At 46.7% G+C, this 20788-nt stretch overlaps 1 protein-coding gene across 3 annotated transcripts in view; it reads left to right on the top strand.

Moving 5' to 3' along the window:
- Window positions 1-15109, top strand: part of Atp9b (ATPase phospholipid transporting 9B (putative)) — a 207808-nt gene extending 192699 nt beyond the window's left edge. Inside the window, exons 26-30 of one of the 3 annotated variants that reach the window (XM_029546803.1) lie at window positions 593-701; window positions 9732-9789; window positions 10797-10925; window positions 12786-12818; window positions 13409-15109. In XM_029546803.1, the coding sequence (XP_029402663.1) occupies window positions 593-701; window positions 9732-9789; window positions 10797-10925; window positions 12786-12818; window positions 13409-13545 (466 nt within the window). In that variant the 3' untranslated portion in view covers window positions 13546-15109. Of the gene's footprint in view, window positions 1-592; window positions 702-9731; window positions 9790-10721; window positions 10926-12785; window positions 12819-13408 lie in introns of all 3 variants that reach the window. The other 2 variants (XM_021214520.2, XM_021214521.1) reach the window with 2 other exon arrangements.
- Window positions 15110-20788: the final 5679 nt, after the last annotated feature.

Genomic DNA, 20788 nt, shown 5'->3' with positions numbered 1-20788 from the left:
GAGGGGAGAAAAGAGAAGAGAAAAGAGAAGAGAAGAGAAGAGAAGAGAAGAGAAGAGAAGAGAAGAGAAGAGAAGAAGAGGAGGGGAGGGGAGGGGAGGGGAGAGGGGAGAGAGTGGGTACTAGTGTGACGAAAGTTAGGATTTCTCTGTATTAGATGGTTTCATGTGAGTCTGCCATCATCCAAAATTTAACAAGAACACTGGACATGGTGTTACAACACTGTGTGATCCCACCACTAAGGAGGCTGAAGCAGGAGGATCACAAGTTGAAGGCCTGACTGGGCTTCCTAGGAAGTTTCTCTTTGTCCTTGGCTGTGAGAACTATGTTTCAAAAAGCACAGGTTAATAAGAAAACTCTGATTTTAAATGGATGCTTTTCCCTGTGTCTGGGTTTTTACAACAGTCTGTGCTGCATTTGGTGCCTAAACTCCAGAGTAATCTAAACTTACAGCCACCCTGGAGGTTTGGGCTAGTTTTTCTAAGATTTTGTTTTCTGTTTTTTGAGCGTTTGACTTCTATGTGACCCTAGAAACATGGCAAAGTTGTGTCACAGCATCTGTCAGGCTAACTCAACTTGGTCTTGATTTTCTAGGTATGCAACTATCTACACCATGTTCCCAGTATTCTCCTTAGTGTTGGACCAAGATGTAAAGCCAGAGATGGCGATTCTCTACCCAGAGCTGTACAAGGACCTCACCAAGGTAGGAGCCCAGTGCTAGGCTTGTCCAGTGAGAGCACACCAGAGCTGGTCTTTTGTGTGTTCCAGCAAGGCAGAGGCAGCCTCTGCTCTGGGATAGCATACACTCTGACAGTTGGCAAGCATAAGGAAAGCGTTTTGAAATATCTTTTTTTTTTTTTAAGTTCTCTACTCCTTGCGATAGTCATGTGGTGTTATACATAAGAACTTAACAGGTGTTTTGAACCATTTGTGGAACTTTTGTGAATTTAGCAAAGACATCCAGGCCTGTGTTTTGATTCTTATAAAGGACCCTGTATAGTTGCAGCTCGGTCTGCCTAGCCTAGTATCTTTACCAGGAGAAGACTGGCCTCCTTTAACTCAGTGCAGAGTTCAGCACTCTCCAGAGTACCTGGCTGCGGTGGGGTGGTCTGGCTGCGGTGGCCTGGCATCCCTAGCTCTCTAGTTGTGGGTTTCAGAATTACGCTTGAAAAGTGCTTCTCAGTGCTGTAACTTGAAGACGTGCGCTCTTCTGTGTGGACAAAGCAAAGCATAGCCTGCCCCTAGCTACAGTCTAGCCTACTAGTTAGCAGTCAGCTAGATTACCGTCTGGTTGGTTAGAAGTTAGCTAGGCTACACCCTAATGTGCTAATGGTCAGCTGGGAAGTAACTCAGTCTTTGAACACCCAATCTAATTCTTTCTTCACTATACCATATTGCTACTGCTTTAAAATTGGAGTTGATAATTTCAGGTTATCAACTGAAAAACCTAAATTTAATTGAAGGTTAGTAGGTTTTTCTTTCTCTGTGCCAGTTTAGGAAAAGCTAGCCATGCAGAAAATTCTCAAGTTACAACAATCTGTACATGCAGGGCTCAGCTACTTCTCTACCCTTGTCCTCATCGTCTCTAGCTTTTAAAATATGCTTTGATGTCACACAATCCCAATTCCAACCTCCCTAGGAACAGCTTGCTCCTCAGAGCACAGTCCCAGGTCAGCGTGGCCTCTCACAGGATGGCAGCTTCCACCTTTGCCAGGCACAGCACAAGACTGGGCCTGGTGTGGGCTTTGTAAGCCTTGAAACCCATGCCTGGTTACACATGCAAGGCCACACTTTCTAATTCTTTGCAAAGCAAAACTGTGTACTAAGCTTTCAAATCTGAGCCTATGGGACATTCTCTTTAAGCCTCCACACCCTGTTTTCTATGTGCACTTGGAAAGTTAGTCATTTAGTCAAGAGTATAAGCAGTACACACATTACAGATCCCTCTTACTGCTCTAGTCGGATTTGCTAATTGTGGACCTAAACATTTGTGGGTTTGCTTCCTCAGCCTAAGCTATACTTGCCCCTTCTTATGTGTCACCAGATATGTTTTAGGCCTTGAAGATAGAGGCTGGTATTTGTCTACTCACTAAGTAATTGATGTATGAAGGAAGGAATAAATATAAGTCGACTACATAAAAAGACAACATTTCCTTCATTTAAAAAAATACCAGTTTGCTTTCCTTACAGAAAATAATATATTTTTAACTGAAATATTTCTTGTTCTCTTTTTAAAGCCCAATTGTGCTCTGAGGTATTAAGCTTTGCTTATCGTGAGTTCACTCAATCTTGGGATGCCACCATCAGACAGAAAACTGGCATGCCCATGCCTCCCCTAGCACTTCATGTCCTGGATGAATGGACACACTGTTAGGGAGCTAGTGAGTTCGAGAATAGGGATAGTAGCATAGCTCAAAGTCAGCTGAGACAGCCTGTGACCCTGAGGTGTCCCTGCTTGGCTATGGATTTGGCTCACAGTTCACAGTTTGCATCACTGGCTAATGGCAGAATTGGTTTGGTTTTTAACCAGTTACAATGATACCCAGTAAGGAATCACAGCTCACCCTTCTGAGGAACCCTGCAGTGTCCATCACTTCTTTTCTGTAGAATATCCTCAACATGATTCTGTCTTTTCAAATGTGTCATTTTTAAAATAATGCTTTCTTTTTGAGGCAGGGTTTCTCTGTATAGCCCTGGTTCTCCTGGAACTCACTCTGTAGAATAGGCTGGCCTCAAACTCAAGTATATGCCTGCCTCTGCCTCCCAAGTGTGTGTTACCTCCTGGCAAAGGCACAATTTTAATTTCTCTTTATAGGTTCCATGATTATTTTAAAATCTCAAAAGAAAAATCTATGTTATATGATTTCTAATTCTTATATTCTAGCAACAATTAGATACAAAAATAATACCAGTTTTAGGAATATTAAACAAGCAAAGCACTCTAGTGTAACTCTGATACACTAGAAAATGCATGCACAAGAACTGTGACACACTTTTAGAGGAATTTTGATTTAGAGACTGAACTTGGTTGACTATTGACAAACTGGCTCTAAGATTTTGATGGAACAAGGAGGAAACTGGCTTTGTCAGAACCACTTGGGAAAGAGCAGAGTTGGTTGGCTCAGTTTCCTGTTTCAGAACTTGATCTATAAGAACAGTAAAGACAATGGATGGAATAGACACAGAGGAGTGGGTAGAAGAGAATCCAGAAGGAAATCCATACACACTGCTGAACTCTGACAAAAACAGAGCTCAGGCGGAAGAGAGCTGATGTCAGCAATGATCTCAGACAGCTGACTGTACTTATTCTGCAACCTCCACTCCCTCACCCCGAGTGTGCACAAGCACTCAAGTGACCACTGATATGCATAGAAACTGTAAACCAAATGGAAGAAATACAGGACAAAATAATTTATAACCTCAACAGAGAGTTTTTAGACACAGATCAAAACCATGATCCATAAAGGACAAAATAAAATGGACTTCATTTTAATTTTAAAGTTTTGCTTTATGAATTATGCAGTTTGGAAAATGAACAGATAAAAACCATACCATGGACTGGGAGAAAATATTTGCAAGTTACACTCTTGACTAAGGCTTTGTATTCATAACACATAAAGAACTCTTAAAAGTCATCAAGAAAAACAGTGTAAAGAGTGAACAAAAGTTCTAAACTAATAACCACAATTGATGTACAATTGTCAAGGAAGCCTGTGAAAAATACCCACCATTATTTTCGATCTATGTTACAAATTTAGACCAATGAGCTAACATTACACACCAGTTAAGAATGGCTACAGTAGGTGGAACAACAATATGAACTAACCAGTACCCCCTGAGCTTGTGTCTCTAGCTGCATATGTAGCAGAAGATGGCCTAATCGGCCATCACTGGGAATAGAGGCCCCTTGGTCTTGCAAACTTTATATGACCCAGCACAAGGGAAGGCCTGGGCCAAGTAGTGGGAGTGGGTGGGTAGGGAAGCAGGGGCGGGGGAGGGGATAGGGAACTTTCGGGATAGCATTTGTAATGTAAATAAAGAAAATAATAATAATAATAATAATAATAATAATAATAATAATAATAATAAGAAGAAGAAGAAGAAGAAGAAGAAGAAGAAGAAGAAGAAGAAGAAGAAGAAGAAGAAGAAGAAAAAGAATGGCTACAGTAACTACCCAGAGCTAGTAAGGTCATGAATATTAGAGGATCTCTTGTTGCTGCCCTTTACTAGACCAGCACGATTCCTAACTGCATTCTAAAACCTGTGCACCCACACCCTGCATCTAAGAAGCTTCTCTTAGCAGCAAGTAGAGACCACTATAGAACACTCAGATTGTTCAAAAGATCAGCTGATCCTGGAGAGTCCAGCCTCAGCAGATACAGTGACAACACTACTCTTGCACCTAAGGCTCAAGGAACATCTCAAAAGAGAATGGAAAGGTTTTAAGAGCAAGAACACAAAGTCTGTTGTGAGATTGTCTTTTTAGAAAAGACAAGGAAGCTACACCCATGACACCTCAACAGTATGAACAGTGACAGTGATGGGCTCCCACCCCTGCAGTAAAACCATAGAAATGATGGACTAGGGAGAGTTGGTCTCTGGCAAGGATGAGCCTTCTAATTGGTTATCCAATACGAAACGATCAGCTCTGAAGGCATACACACAGACGCAGTGCCATGTAGACTCAGCAATTTATATTTATATATTTATACACACAGTGCAGAGAGAGGGAGAGAGAGAGAGAGAGAGAGAGAGAGAGAGAGAGAGAGAGAGAGAAGGAAGAAAGGGGGAATGATATAATTAGATTTTAATTTTAAAATAGACTTTTAAAAGAATGAAAAGAAATGGAAGTTTTCAGTGCTCTTAAGTCCCTCAAGCTGGTGAGGACACACACCAGCAAGAAGTTTGTGGTAGCTCTGTTACGGTTGCCAAGAGCTAGAAGCAGCCAGCTATACTTGGACCAGAAAATGGATAAGCATCCTGGTGACCACATCAGCAGTGATGATACAGATATGCAGTGGGATGTTGTGTAGAAGCAAGAAGAAAAACAGATCATTTATATGATAGGAATCACAGATGAATCCGAACTGTGTTTTGCTAAGCAAAACTCAACACCAAAGTTACTTTGATTCTATTTCTCCAGTATCTGGAAAGTACAGAACCAGAGGTCAAGAACTGATCAGTGACAAAACTTAAAACTTAAACTATAGCGTGAGGGAATCTCAAGGTGTGTATCTGCCACTGTGTGGTGGGTACCTGACTGTGCATGTCAGAACCTCAGACCTGTGCACTGCAGAGTGGACACTGGAATGATGAAATCCAGGTTAAAACAGATAGATTGTCATCAATTCACACTGGAGATGGTGTGTATCACCTCTAGTCTGCTGAAAGGCTGGCAAGGACTGTACATTTATTTCTTATAGGGAAATCTTTTGTGTCCTTAGTGTACAGTGAACATGTACAAACTGTAGCTAGTGAGAACAGCCTTCTTAGTGATGAGACACCAGGAAGTAAGGACTGAGTTGGTAGTCAGGTTCGGGGCATGAAGTGCATATTGCCATGAGTATGACTTCACAAAGAGACACTCACATCCCAGGTCAGTTCGTGATAATGACCTGGAACCAGTGGCCAAGAACACATCTGGGGCTGCAGTGTTCTCCAACCAGTGGAGTTGAGCAATGAAAGAGAAGTAAATTCCAGGTCCAGAAAATGGAGGCTAACCTGAAGCACCATGTGATACCAGAAAGTAAATAATTGCTGCAGAGTCCTTGATGGTGACATTGACCTAGCATGTGACTCAACCAGAAGGAGCTCCCTCCCAGGAGAAACTAAATGTGTAGTAGTCTTCCTGGATCTACACTGATATGAAAAGGGGGACTTCCCCTTAAGGGAGAATTTCTATGCCTGAAGAACACCAGGAACTGCTGTGAGCAGTCCAGGGGTGCCTAATAAAACAGGTGAAGACAACTACATGAGATATTACTTTGACTGAAAGTATATTCCCAAGATGTTTGGTTGGTTACAAACAAGCAGTTTAACAATGGAACCCTAGTAGATACAACCTCAGTAAGCCTATCTTAGCCCATATGACCAGTGACAGACATTGGATACCACAGCCTCCTGATCCTAAACTCTTGAGTACAAATGTCCCTGGTAGTATCCTCACCATTTCAAGTCAAGACTGGACATGACGACAGTTCAGATGATCCTCACAGTCAGGAGGCTTGGATAGGAGGCTTGCCTGTGCTGTACAGTAGACACTGGCCCAACCAGGGCTTCACAGCAAGACTCTCAGAAAAAGAAAGAAAGCGAATGAAGGGAAGGAATGGAAAAAGGAAAGGAAAGGAAAAGAAAACAAGGTCTTGATGTGGCTTTGTTTTATTTTTAAAGAAACTTCCTCCTACACTTGGCTAGTGCTTTTGAGGAGACTTGAGGTTCTCGAAGACAAATCCTGGAATGTTGGCCAGATGGCAGTTGAGACCAGCAAATGGAGTGTCTTTGATAGCAAGAGGTCCTATTTATTCCCAGGTTCATAAGTGGAAAACTCCATAAGTGCCACTTCATAAGTGGCATCCAGCTAGGGTAGCCGAGGAGGCACCCTGCTCAGGGTTTAGTACCAGTTGGTGCTGAGTGTCGGGGAGTGTAGCAGTGCCTGGCCAGGCTGCTGAGTGTAGCAACTGTGCTCTGCTATCACAGCACTCCTGGGAGCACTGTGTGTGTCAGGCCTGACTCTAGCACAGATGCAGATTGACTGGGGGCAGTAAGCCACCTATCAACAGTGACAGTCTGGAACAGTGACAGTGTTACCAGCTAGTTTCACAGGTCTTTCTGTGACATCAAACAAATTACGATTTGCTCTTTGTGAGTTTCTTTTATAGAAAGTCACTTTATAATTGACTCTACAATATATCTGTGCTACAGTTGCCATCTCTCCCAGCCTGCACCCTGCCTTTCCATTTCAACCTTCGGAATATGAGAGAAAAGCAATCTTTTGTTGTGCCTCTCTTAGGAAACAAAGTAAGTTAAGGTGGGCTGAAAGAATACTGTAATGAGAGAGGGAGTTCTGGAACTTCTGAGAAGCCAAAAATGTCCTCTGCTGGCACCCAGAGGACAGATCTGCTCATGTGTGCACAACAGTATTCACACTTGCACGTAACCACAGCATGGCTCCAGTCCACTGTGTGTCATAAACACAGGTCACTGTGAGCTACACATGCATTCTACACCCAGTGATAGTTTGTGCTTTCATATTAATGATTTTTTATTCATCTTGAGGTTGATAAACCCTTTTGCAAAATTCTTTTTTATTTTGTTTTTTATTCATCTACAGTCAAATGTTCAATTGGAGATACATCGATGGTAACACCCATTGAATGTGCTATCATTCTGAGTTTCTGTGTGTCGTATTATATGGCTTATTGAGGTACATGCCATTCTCTGTATTTTATAGAAGAGGAAACTGAGACATGCAAGGATAAAACAGGAGGTGTGTGCTGGGCAAGGATGTCGCCAGATGTCTCTCCTGAGCTCTGTGCTTATCACATGACATGAACAGAGACGTGAGTGAGTGAGAGAGCCTGCCTGTCATTGAAAGGAGCAGACATTCTGTATCAGGAAAAAGTTTTATAATCAGCTTGAAGTCCACAATATATGGATTGCTTCTGTGGCTAATATATTTTTACCACAGAGATCTCTCAACAGATCCATTTGTAAGCATCTACACCAAGGATCATGAGGTACATGCATATGTCCTCAGACTTACTGATGGTGCTTACCCCAGATATTATGTAGGGCTTATTCATCTATAGCCTGTGTAGAGTCAGAAGTTGTCATCCATGCAGACTGGATGCACTGCCTTCCATGCCCTGATGTTTGCAGCTTTCACAAGACAAGTGGCACAAATGCCCCAGTTTGCTTCCAGCATCTGAACTGATCGTCTGTCTCCGTGCAAAGCTGGCAATCAAGGAAACCTTTTTACTTACACAAAACATTCAAGTTAAATTTCCTTTTAGATTCCTGAAGTAAAATTAGTCACATACTTAATTACAGATGAGTTTTATGCCCAAAGACTAAACATGCTACTGTCTGACAGAGAAATGTTCTTGAAAAGTAGGTACCAAACCTGCTGCAGTTCTCTGGTCGGTTGGGTGGTTGCTTGCTTGCTTGCTTGGTCGGTTGGGTGGTTGCTTGGTTGGTTGGGTGGTTTTTTGAGATAGGATCTCTCTGTGTAGCCCTAGCTGTCCTAGAACTCAGTCTATAGACACCACCCCCATATCTCCAACACCTCCACCCACCCTTTGCCCCCCCATCCCACCCCCAGCTTAAAGAGTTGGGGGGGTCTTCTTGTTGTAAGTTCTTTGCTTTTTAAAATCAGTATTAACTTTAATAAATTTCAGTATAGTCAAAGTCACCTTATGCTCATATAGTAAGGATTTGGGCTCAGTCCACATCTATGATGGACACTTATAACTAAGGAAAACACTTAATAAAGGTATAACTATTGTTTGTAGTTAAAGTACAACTTGAATTGTAGTTTGCACATATACCTGTATGCATATATATGCCCCACATGTGTGTAGGTACCTACAGAGGCCACAGTATGTTTGCGTCCCCTGGAACTGGAGCTGTAGGTGGCTATGCACTGCCTTATGTAGGAAGGGCACTAAGTTCCCTCCACTGCTGAGCTGTCTCTTCAGTCCTGTAACATCTTCCCATTCATCTTTCATGGTGAAAAGACCTCGACATTCACCAGTTCGGTGGGATCTTGGCTTTGGTGTGTTACTGTTGCCTTGCATACCCGATGTGTCTTCTGGGACCCCACAGCAGTCAGCCTTTCCTTGTGAGCACATATGCCCACATTTGCTGCAAGAAACTCTCCAGGGGAGTGAAGCTGAGGAAAGGGGTGCATTAGTATAGAACTGTAGACTCTGATTCACTAACATCACAGTATGCCACAAGGGAGGTGTGCAGGTAGGAGCAGAAGCTGAGGGAGGGCCCACAGGCTCCCCCATTCTTGACTGATTCATGCAGAGCTCTGTAAATGAGAGGCTCACACCCACCCTTCCTTTACACATTCTTCCATCAGTTATCACCTGACAGGACCCAGCACAGAGAGAAACAGGGTTGAGCCCCTGGGGATGAGTGCGTAAACAGCATCTCTTGTTTCAGTTCGAATGGTGAAGCTGAGTACATGAAAGTCCATTCCATCTGTCTGCTGGATCTACTAATGTAGCAGATTTTCCTGAAATGATTAACAAATTAGAAAATTTCACTCCAGCTGGGACAAGTCATAACTGAAGTACCATCACCATTTTTACTTGGGGGAACAAAGTCCAGAGGAAACTGAGAAATAAATATTTATTTCCAAAAAGTAACAAAGTAGAGGGAAAAACATTTTATCACAGTCTTTATCTCCTAGTTCAATTAAGTGTTTTTCTGTAGGCACCAGTTTCTTGGTTACTAAGAATCCCAGGGCATGGCTGTAGTAATTCCACAGATGAAATGAGAGGGCATCTGAAACCCTGACCAACCACCAGCATTCAGTACACACCCATGATACCCACCAAGGCAGCTACTGCAGGGGTCAGCATCACCTGAGGTATATAACTGTGTCAGTCAGGTCAGGACAGCGTGGAGGTAGGCCCAGGCCCCGTGAGGAGCCGCCCAATCCCTTAGGAACACAGTCGGGCATGCCACCCTGCTCTCCTAACAGTGTCTTCTATTGTTCCCCTAGGGACGATCCCTTTCCTTCAAGACCTTCCTCATCTGGGTTTTGATCAGTATTTACCAAGGTAAGATGGGCCTGATTTTACCAGACCTGTCCTGTAACACACATCTTCCCATTCATATATGTTCATCACTAAAAGTCCCCAACAACTTGGGGATCGTCTACCTGCCTGTGTTGTCTTAGCAATACTGTTTTGTGTTTTCACCTGCAAATTAAATATCAGCAGCTTAAAATGTCTCTAACAGTAAGTATTGTCCTATGTCTATCTTGTAGATTGGTATTCCAGCATGTGGATTATGGATTGATATTCTGGGAGGAGCTCTTGGGTTGGTTGGAGGGGGGTTAAATTTTAGAGATGGGGTCTCATATAGCCCAAGGTGGGTTTGGTCAAACTCATTCTGTAACTGAGCTGTTCTTTGAACTCCTGATCCTTTTATTTCCACCCTCCAAGTGCTGGGGTTCCAGGTGTGTATCCCTGTGCCCAGTTTGTGTGATGCCGATCTCTACCGACTCAGCTGCATTCCCCAGCCCAGACAGGCACTTTTTAACTGCTGTGTGTCAGCACTTTGATAAGCACTTCTCACCTTGTGCTGCATGCACAGTGGTTTCCTCAGAGTGCTGATGGCGAGGCCTGGAGACGTCTGTATGTGTAGTGGGAAGCTGCTGCCCTCTACTAGGGATCTAGTGAGGGACAGTGTATCTGTTCCTAGCATAACTGCCTGGCCAATCAGAGAGCTCATGCAAGACTTACTGTGAACTCAACCAAAGGGGAAGTTGGCTTCCTGTAGATCTTTAAAGTCTGTGAGTCCTTGCAAATGCCACAGTTCAGTTTTTGATTGGACTGTCCATCCTTGTGAAGACTGTCTGTGTTCCTGGTCCCTGCTGCGTGTGTTTGAGCCAGCCGATCCTTGCTCCCTTTTCTAGCTAGGTCACATGATAATGCAGCTCCCATGCCAGCAAGGAAGCTGCCCTGAGAAAGGCCATTCTCTCCTTCAGGAGGCATCCTCATGTACGGGGCGCTGCTGCTCTTCGAGGCTGAGTTTGTCCATGTTGTGGCCATCTCCTTCACAGCACTGATCCTGACCGAGCTGCTCATGGTGGCCCTGACTATCAGGACGTGGCACTGGTTGATGGTTGTGGCGGAGTTCCTCAGTCTGGGCTGCTATGTTGCCTCACTTGCTTTTCTAAACGAGTATTTTGGTAAGTGCTTGGAGCCTCAATTCATTATCTGCAAGTGATCCTTAACCCTTGGTTGTCATTTCCTCAATACCTTCCCTTATAAACAAATGCCATAACAGAAAGCTTTACCACACAGGTTGTTTTTATGGAAAGATAAGAATCTGGTAGTGATTATAAAATAGAGACCTTCGTCACCTTGCTTATTCTTGCTTCACTTACGTTCCCTACAAGAGCTGCGCTGTTTGTGTTCGTGGTGGAAGACACTGACTGCATCAAGGTTGTGAGCCACATGTGTTCCACTTCCTTCTGCTGTCTACATCAGACAGAGCAGCCCAGCCAGGCTCTGAAGGCAGCCTTAGTTAAGCTTCTCACCATGTAAAGATGGTGTCTCCACCAGCGCCTCCTTAAGATGGAGTCTAGTGCTAGTTTTTTCCAGTTCGTTCCTTATGCTTCCCCAGCCCAGCTCACAGTGACTTGCCAGGAGGCCTTGGGACTATCGTGCTTCCCTGAGCTCCGTTTCCTAAGGGAAATGATCCTAAGTGAAATGTGCTGGGGTTCCTCAGGCGTCCCCATCTGAGACCCACACTCTTACACACTGCACTGCTGGGTTCTGTCTCTGCCTCCCCAGCCAGATCAGACCAACCTGGTCAGCACGGCTGAAGAGAGCATGGTGTGCTCGCCTGAGTATTGATGAGTGTGGGGCCTCACTGGGCTCCCGGAGGACAGAAAGTCCCAGTTTCCTGGACTTGAGAGCAGAGTGTGTGGACATGGTCAATGCACCCATGGTGTACATTCTTCTAGCTGCCTGAAAACCCAACAGTGTCCTTCTTGGTCTAAAAAGAAAGGCCCCAGGCTTCAAAAAGGAGAAACCTTTACATGTTCCTCTTGTGTTCTTCACACCCATGACAGCAGCAACAGTTTTCATCCTGAGCAGTTGTCCATGTAAGCTAGTCGCATTCCTGTGGACCCTGCATGTCACATGGAGACACTGTGACTTGGGTGATGAGTGTGAAGTTTGCACACTGATGAATACAAAGCCACTCCAGGTCCTGGATCAAAGCCCCAGTGAGTAGGTTGAGTTGCTACAGGCCATCACTCTTTAGCCCAGGCAGGGAGTGATGCAGATGGGAAATGGAAAGAATTAGCTGTACATTAAAGGAAGCATGATATGTCTGGCATGGACAACAGGGCTTCAATGAGAACGCCACCATTACTCTTCTTTGGAGCGTGGTGTGAATGAACCCCATTCTCTGATAGGGAAAGGTTTTGCTTTTACAGCCTTCATTTCAGCATGTGTCTATCACTGTACACAGACAGTAAGTCAAAACACTAGGGCTGGAAAACATGATCATTCTATAGTTCACTGCTGTCATAGGAAGGCATACAGTGGATTCTGTAAGTGGGAGTTACACAAGTGACACCAAACAGCCTGTCATAGGACCCTAGGCAGGACTGTTGCCTCTGTCTCCATGCTCTCCTCTGCAGATTGCAGCTGATGCTGTCTGCCCCCTGCCAGGCCAGACTGCACAGAACAGGTTCATGAATTGGGGCAGGCATTAGAAGCCCTGAAGCCGCTCAGGTGAAGCAGAGTTCTAAAGTGGACACTCTCAGGCACTAGTGCAGATTCAAGGGATATGTTTGGGTGTTTGCTTCCAAGTTACAGTGACATAGTTGTCACATTGGCATTCTGTTTAAAAGATTATATAAGTAGGCAATGGAAGGAAGGGTTAAACCCCCAACTACAAGTGCATCCCGTACTAACATAACATTCTACTGCTTTTTAATGCATTTCTCTAATCAGTAGCTAACTAACCACTTAACATGTCTGAGCCTCTTTAATCTGTCCTTCATCTGCCTTGTTCATGTTTTCTCTTGGCACAGGTATAGGCAGAGTGTCTTTTGGCGCTTTCTTAGGTAGGTAAAGTTATTATTCCCTTCCAGAGTATAGAAATTTAGCAAAATAGCATTGATAAGCATGCTAACCTAATTCTTTAAAACTTTAAATAAAAACCAGTCTTCCTCTAACTTGGCACTTGTCATCTCAGTGAGGCCTCGCGAGCCTACCCTGAGCTACCTCCCTGCACAGTGTGCTCCTGGGTGCTATCTAGCTAGGTGAGGGAAGTCTGGGGTCTAGCCTGCTGTCCAGGTCTCTGCACTTTGTAAGCTCTTCAGCTTGTGTTAGGCTTGGTTTGCACGTGAGTGCGTCCATGGCCTAGTTAACAGAAAGTAAGCCTGCATCCTCTGAGCAGCAAGGGACTGCCTGCCTGTGGGTCCTGTGGGTCCTGTGCAAGTCCTTCCCAGTCCTTCCCAGTGCCGGGCTGTGCTCACTATGAGAGAAGCACACTTTGGACTGCTGAGGTCATGGACAGACCTGTGTCGCACAGCTACGATGGAGCCAATGGCTCTGGGGATCCTGAGCGGGCTCAGTCTGGGCTGTGGCTTCGATCTTAGGGGCTGGGAGCTCCTGTAGTTGGCTCTCATTCTCCTCTGCCTCCTCCTGACAGATGTTGCCTTCATCACAACCGTGACCTTCTTGTGGAAAGTGTCAGCCATCACTGTGGTCAGCTGCCTCCCACTCTACGTGCTCAAGTACTTGAAGAGAAAGCTGTCCCCTCCCAGCTACTCCAAGCTGTCCTCCTGAGTGGGGCATGAGGCCAGTTAGAGACTGGTGCGCTGGACAGCATGAGGGACTGGCACTGCTGGCGGACTGAGGGCTGAGCTCACCCAGCAGTGCACTGCGTGAACAGCTACTGAGAGGAAGCGACAGCCTCAGCACAGCTGGGCAGGCTGAGTGCCTGAGTGAGTGCCAGAAGTGTAATTTCTGCAGTGGTGGACTGCAGAAAGCCATCCTGATCGGGCTGCAGGGGCCGTACCTGCACGTGCCACTGCACCTCAGGAGATGGTGGGTAACTCGTCCTCTTCAGATGCAGTTTTGCTTTTCAGCGGACACCATACACACAAGCCCAGGTGGCCAAGCGGTGACACTGCTGTCCTAATTCCGTTGCAGCTATGAATGTAAACCATTCCTCAAGGCACTGCTGTTGCTGATGCACTTTCTATCTGTAAAACCATACTCAGAACTGTTTCCGTAGAGCTCAGCTGTCCTGTGCCGCCACAGCACCAACCACAATGCTTTGCTTCCTGAGGAGGAGCCCCTCGTCTGAGCCTGTGATGGCAGAGTCTCTGTCGAAGGCTGTACTGAGGGCTCATGGGAGCTCTTTAGAGGAATTCTGGCCTTAGAGTTAGCCCCAGGAATTATGCGTGCAGCTCTGCACTGTACAGTGTGTGCCTGTCACACAGTGGACCTCTTGGTCTCGGCTCCCCACACTCGGGAGCAGGCTGTGGGAGTCTCCTTTGCACTAGCTTTTTTGTATATGCCTGTGTTCTTCAGCTTGGCCTCCCCTCAGACTTGGGCACTAAGACCCTCAGATCCTTGGGGAAGCACAAGCTGTGAGAGGAGCCCTGAGGAGAGCCTTAACAGACTGTGAGTGTGTGCAGGACCTCCACCCAGCTCCTTCCTGTGAGCAAATAAAGCTGCTTCAGCCGTCCATCCTACAAGCCTTTGACCTGAGCACCTTTGTTCTTAGTTAGCAACCTGCTGGGTGCTTGAGCATATTCCCCTGCCAGACAAAAGTGCAACCAGAAAAGCTGTTTCTTCCATTCTCCACACGGTGTCACTGTTTGCTGACAGTTAACAGGCAGGTTTCCTCTCTGCTCAAAGAGGGAGCCCAGAGCAGCTTGTCTGATCATTGCCCTCATTGATACAGTGTGAATTAAGAAAGTGCCAGAAGGCTATGAGCTGAGGCCACAGGGCCAGGGTCAGGGCGTAGCCTGAGTGCAGGGCACTCATCCACCTGTGTGCTGGTTAGAAGGGGAATACACAGGAAGCTAACAACATGCTTGTCAAAAGTTACAGAAAGCCTCACAAGACAGTACCATGAACCTCTGCGGTTCAGCTGCAGACCTTCCCACGGTGGTGGATATGGAACAGGAGAAGGAGTCAGGCTTTAAGACTTGAGAAGTCAAGATGCACCAAGTCCTAGTTAGAAGCTGTAGGAAGCCAGTGTGGTTTCTCATCTATGAAATGAACACCATCTGCCCCTCAGGATGCCGCTGTTGGGTCACATGAGACAAGGATGGGAGGATGTCATGGTCAGATGCCTGGCACATAGTGACTCAGGAGTACTGAAGAAAACAACTGCTTAATAAAGGATCATTACCTGATCTAGCTCAGTCCTACAAGGTATTTTGTCAAGTGTCAGGGGGAAAGGAGCCACCTTGAGGGGCAGCATTGTGTTCCTGCTGGCTTCTGAGACAACCTTGTTGGGTGTAGTTTTAAATTCTAGAGCTTTCTTGGCTCCAGAGATTCTCATGGACAGGATTGCCTGCTGGTGAGCACTGTCCAGCCCTCACAGGGCTTCTGTGCCTTCTGCAGGCCTCCTCCTCTGCCATAAAGAAAGGGCCCCTGGATTGTTCAAGGGTCTTTGTCTTGGTCTCACCCTTCCTCCCCACCGGAAACACCAAAGCAGGAGAGCTTCCCAGGTTTCTCCAGTACACATATGACATGGTAGATATGCCTTGCTGCTTATACATAAAACATGTATGCAGGGAAACCGGGAGGACAGATGTCAGGGGAAAAGAGCCACCTTGAAGGGCAGTATTGTGTTCCTGTGGAGCTGAGCCAAGGCAGAAAAGATCCATTCATGCCAAGGAGGAAGCAGCATTAGGACAGAGGAACACATGAATGGAGGCAGAGTGCAGAACAGTGGTACAGGAAAGTCAGGGAGGCAGATGTGGTGGGCACAGGGAAGAATGAGGGAGCAGTAGACAGAAGTCCAAAGGCATGGGTAGGCACCTAGACGGGTGGACAGACGGACGAATAGATGGATGAGTGTTAGATTAGTGGGTGAGTAGGCAGATGGGTGGGTGGGTGAGTGGATAGATGGATGGATCAATCAATGGATCGATCAGTAGACGGATGGATGAATTGGTGGGTGGGTGGATGGATGGATGATTGGATGGGTGGATGGTCCAGTAGGTGAATAAATGAGTAAGCAGACAGGAAAGTAGATGTGTAGCTAAACAGATAGGTATAGATGGGTAGGTGGGTGAATGCTGGGTGGTCAGGTGAGTGGATGGACTTTTCATGACCTCTTGACATTTCAGCCTAGGAACCACCATGCTTTTTATTGTAACACTTGTGAAGCCTGTAGATCCCAGAGATTGTTTAGACGCCCATTGGTTCCTTCCTGTGATGCTCAGAGCCCTGCAAAGAGACTGCAGTAGAAAGACCAGGTGCTACTCCACCTCTGAGGGAAGCCTAGGGACCATCCTCCTGTGCAGCATTCAAGCATGTCTGTATTTCCATCCCTGCAAAGAAGGACCTGGGGTGCTACATGTGAAGGTGGCTCCCATACAGGTACTAGAGGCCTTAGTCAAAAGACAGGTGACCCAGCTGGGCCAAAAGCAAACCAACTACACACTGGGCAGAGACACAACGGACCAGAAGCAAAGCAATGGGGCAACTACAGTGTGCTAACAGGAGGTATCATGAAGCCAGGTGTCCATGATACCACCATCACAGGAGACTGCATATACACACTGTCACTCAGGGCAAAGAGAACTCTTGGTGGGAATTCTGTTAAGTAGATAAATAACAATACTCTGGGATTGGTAGACCAGTTGTCTTCCTCAGCATTTTAGGTTTTTTAAGATTTTCCTCTGTATATGCATAAGGTGTGTGTTGTGTGTGCGCATGTATATGTAGGTGTTCTCGTGTATGTGGAAACAAGAGGGGGATATTAGGTGGCCCGCTCTGTTACTCCCTGACTTACCCCTTTAAGACCAAATCTCTGAGTCTGGTAGCCAGATTCCCCATCCATCCTTCTATCTGCTTCACCAGCCCTGGGTTGCAGGTGCAAACAACCATACCTTGATTTTTATGTGTTAGGGACTTGAATTAAGTTCATGCTTGCAAAGCAAGTACTAGTACCCACTAAAACAGCTCCCCACCTCTGTGATTGACATCTTTACCACTGTCAGTAGTGGCAGATATGAAAGGATGGAGAAATTAAAGTGATGCTATCAGCCCATTAAGCATTATGAAGCTATACACCCAGCCACTGAAGAAGAGACCACAGTAGGTGCTGGGTCAGTCAGAGCCCAAATAGCCAGAATCGAGTAGACGTGGTTGACACACCTGTGATTCCAACACTTAGGAGGCTGAGGCAGAGTTATTGTAAATCTGAAGACGGTGTGGTCTGCATAACAAGACTTTGTTTCACAAAATGAGAGTCAGATGATCTACTTCTAAAGTAGGCAAAACAATTTTCAACTTAATGAAAAAGTCAAGAGTTGACAGACACAGTCAACGCCAAGGTTTAAATGCTTATCTGAGGGAGGGGTGAAGTGTAAAAGTTAGCAGACTTCACTTCTGGGAAGCTAGGGGGAAAACTAGCAAAGCAAGCGAAAACTGGAAGCAGAGAATGATAATGTATCAGCAGAGAAAGGCTCACACTGCACGCAGTAACCCCAGAAGCCAAACTACCAGCTGACCCTCCTGCTAGGCTGCTGAGAAGAGACAAATTCCCACCCTGTGGGTCCATCGAGTAGGCCCGGCAGCATGTGAGGTGGTCTCCAGGGCTAGTCAGAAGCATACCTGGGAAAACCAGAAAAGCAGAAAGGTTCCTGTGGCTCAGAGTCTCTGAGACATCAGGGTGGCCTGTGCCGGATCACAGCTGTACTTAGAGTAGACAGGAAGCAGAGATGCAGAGGGAGGGGTCAGGGTTCCCATATCCCCTCCGAGGCACCCACACACCCCAGGAACCTAAACTCCTCCCTCTAGGCACCATCTCTGACTAGGACCCACACTTGTCCACAGCACCATCTGGAAGCCAGGCCTTCCAACACCCAAGCTTTGGGGAAACATTTAAGATGCCCCACAGTAACATTCTTGGGGCTTGCAGAGCAAGTGGGGAGCAGAGCATTCTGTGGCAGGCAGGCAGTCAACAGTGGCACTGCAGCCTCTTCCTGGTGCTTAAGTGGTAGACAGATGCACCACAACTCATGTTTCAACCTATATTTAAAATAAGCTTTGAAGATAAGATCTACTGAGAACTGGGTGCTCAGATGAGTGAAACTGCGGAGTGGTCAGGTCAGACATGTCAGACACTGAACCCAGCGTGGGAAGTGTGCTCGGGCCTGCGCAGCAGCACTTCAGATTACTGACTTTTCTAGAAGGAACACTAGTTGGTAAACCCAGTTGACTGTGAGCATATTTATCTATGGCTACAATTCACGGCCTGTGGACAGCTCCTGTGTGGACCAGTACTTATGAACCAGCCCAGATGGGAAGGACCTGCCTGAACCAGGGATCAAGAAGCCACAGGTCCTGTGTTCTAGGAAATGCCTGCATCCCAAACTTTGGGCCTCCTGTTGCCAAGGAACAGGACACCCTAGATGCTGTAGGTCCCGAGGGAAGGCTGCAGCCTGTCACTCTGACGGCCCAGTGGTCACTTTGGTCAGTCCCACAGCTCTGTTGCATGATATTCTTGGACCCCATGAGGACATTGTCCTTGTGCATCCTCTTGCCCCACCACATTTGGAGTCTAGCACCTGCCACCAGCATTCTTGACTGTCCTAGCAGGCCTCCATCCCTCATGAGAACAGCATGGTTCAACAGATGTGTTTGGAGAGTGCAGTAGCAATAAGTAAGGGCTAGGGAAACTGAGGCAGGCACAGAAGTTTATCAGGCTTCTCTGAGTGCAGAGAGCTAAGCTGACCTGGCATGCAGAATGGTACGTGTGATGACCTGGCCATGCCTCGTATGCGGCATCTCAAACTACAGGACCATACATGCAGGTCCCTGAGTCATCCTTGCTAGTACATCCAGGCCACCGTACGAGGCCTGATGGGAGTAGGATGGGCTGAGGTCATAGAGGTGGACACTGGACCTGCACCTCCCCTTTGACCCCAAGTATCCCAGCCAGGGACTCCACAGGGTACCAGTCTCAGCCTTAGCCTCGACACCCTTCTCATCCAAGACTGGCTAACCTTCCCATCCCTGAATAAAAGCTGCCCAGCTAGGAACATAACTGCACACCACGCAAAGCCACACATCCTCCACCTGCTCCTTGCAGGTGTCCTCGGGATCTGGCAGGAGTCACATGAGATATGATGTGTTCACCTCTCCACTCCCCTTCGGCCTGGCTTTAGGCATTGGTCAGACACTTGACAGATCAGGATTCTGTCTGGAAAGGGGCCTTGGGGGACCATGTCCAACTCTGGCTTCCACATGACACCAACCTGTGTCAGGTTATAAAAATGCCCTCCACTGGGAAAGATACCTCCTTGCCCCTCACTGCCTAAGGCAGGTGGGTGAGCTAGTCGTGAGGTCATGAGGAGAGCTGGCCCCACCTTTCGCTAGCTGCAGCACTAAGAAGCATGGGGCACCTCACCTTGGTGGCAAAGGTATGAGTGATCCACCCCTAAGGACATGAGTACAGGAGAGCTGACCCTGCCCCCTTGCTGGCTACAGCATTGGGTGAGCTAGCTGATGCAGTGCTAGCTCATCCTGGTGGTGTGGGAGCAGGAGGACTGGTGGGCTGAAAAACTGCTAGCTCCCAGTCCTAGATCCAAGGCTTTGAGTTGGCCCACCGCAACATCTACCCCATATATAATCTACTGGAGTGCATAAAAGGGTTGATCTTGCAGGTCCAAAGCTGTAGAATCTCCACGACACAGGGATACAACAGGATACCCAAGACAAGTCTCTTTGAGGATCCAGTATAGTGTAGCAGAAGCCAGAGGCCTACAAACGGACCAAGGGCTCCTTGCAATGAACATTTGCAAATAAAGATGTGTGGACAAAGGGGTATATACTGTGTAACACACTGACATGCTACAGCTTCCATGAAAAGAATTTTTTCTAATATTTTTGGTATGGTAGTTACATGGGCGGAAGGTGGATACATATGAATGGGTAGATGCGTGGAATTGGGGTGCATGGTGTGAAATACAAGAATCAATGCAAAGTTCTAAAAAGAAATGCACTGCACCACTATGCCTCAGTCTGCATTGGCGCCTGAGTATAGGTGTAATTCCAGATTATCCCAGCAGGGGGCAATAGAGACCAAGAAATAGCGCTTCCAACTTGCTCTGGATGCCCAGGCTTAGGGTTTAGTTAGCTTCTGGACAGAATGAGCAACCCCTGGATGCCACATCTTCATGGGGTCCAACAAGAAATCTTGGCTTTATTCTAACAAGAACATGCTGCTGCTCACAGGCACTTGCGTGCAGATAGTATCAGGTTTTGCCTAAGTGGGAAGTTCATTTCCCTCTGCAGTGGAGCCCCAATGTCCAAGTTCCAAGTACCCGCTCCTTGTGGGAAAGGTTCCAGGGCTACAACCCAGGGCCAGAGACTGGGAAGATCACACGCTGCCACTCATACGAGAGGTCCTGTATACCTAAGGAGCTAAGGGTCTCTGGGGGCTGACACCTTCCCATCCATTCCGCTAATCCCAAACTCTGTACCCAACTCAGTGGCAGCTGGTTTGTTCCCTCCAGGCCCTGGACAACCACTGTGGGCTCAGTCTAGGTTGCACATAGTTGCACATACATACAGATGTAGGGGGCAGCTTTACAAGTATGGGGTTCAGCAGCAAATGTTCTGGGGTCTTTGAAAGCCCACCCCAAAGGGAATGTGCTGGGATACTCCCAAAGGTGGGTCAAGCACTACTTCTCTCTGGAGGAGGAAGAGTGAGGCCTTAAAAATGGAACATCAGCCGGGCGGTGGTGGCACACGCCTTTAATCCCAGCACTCAGGAGGCAGAGGCAGGCGGATTTCTGAGTTCAAGGCCAGCCTGGTCTACAAAGTGAGTTCCAGG

This window comes from Mus pahari, chromosome 15 (assembly GCF_900095145.1).
Source record: "Mus pahari chromosome 15, PAHARI_EIJ_v1.1, whole genome shotgun sequence".
In the NCBI taxonomy this organism is placed as follows: domain Eukaryota; kingdom Metazoa; phylum Chordata; class Mammalia; order Rodentia; family Muridae; genus Mus; species Mus pahari.
The sequence above is the reverse complement of the archived record's forward strand: the minus strand, read 5'-3'. Positions and strand labels throughout refer to the sequence as shown.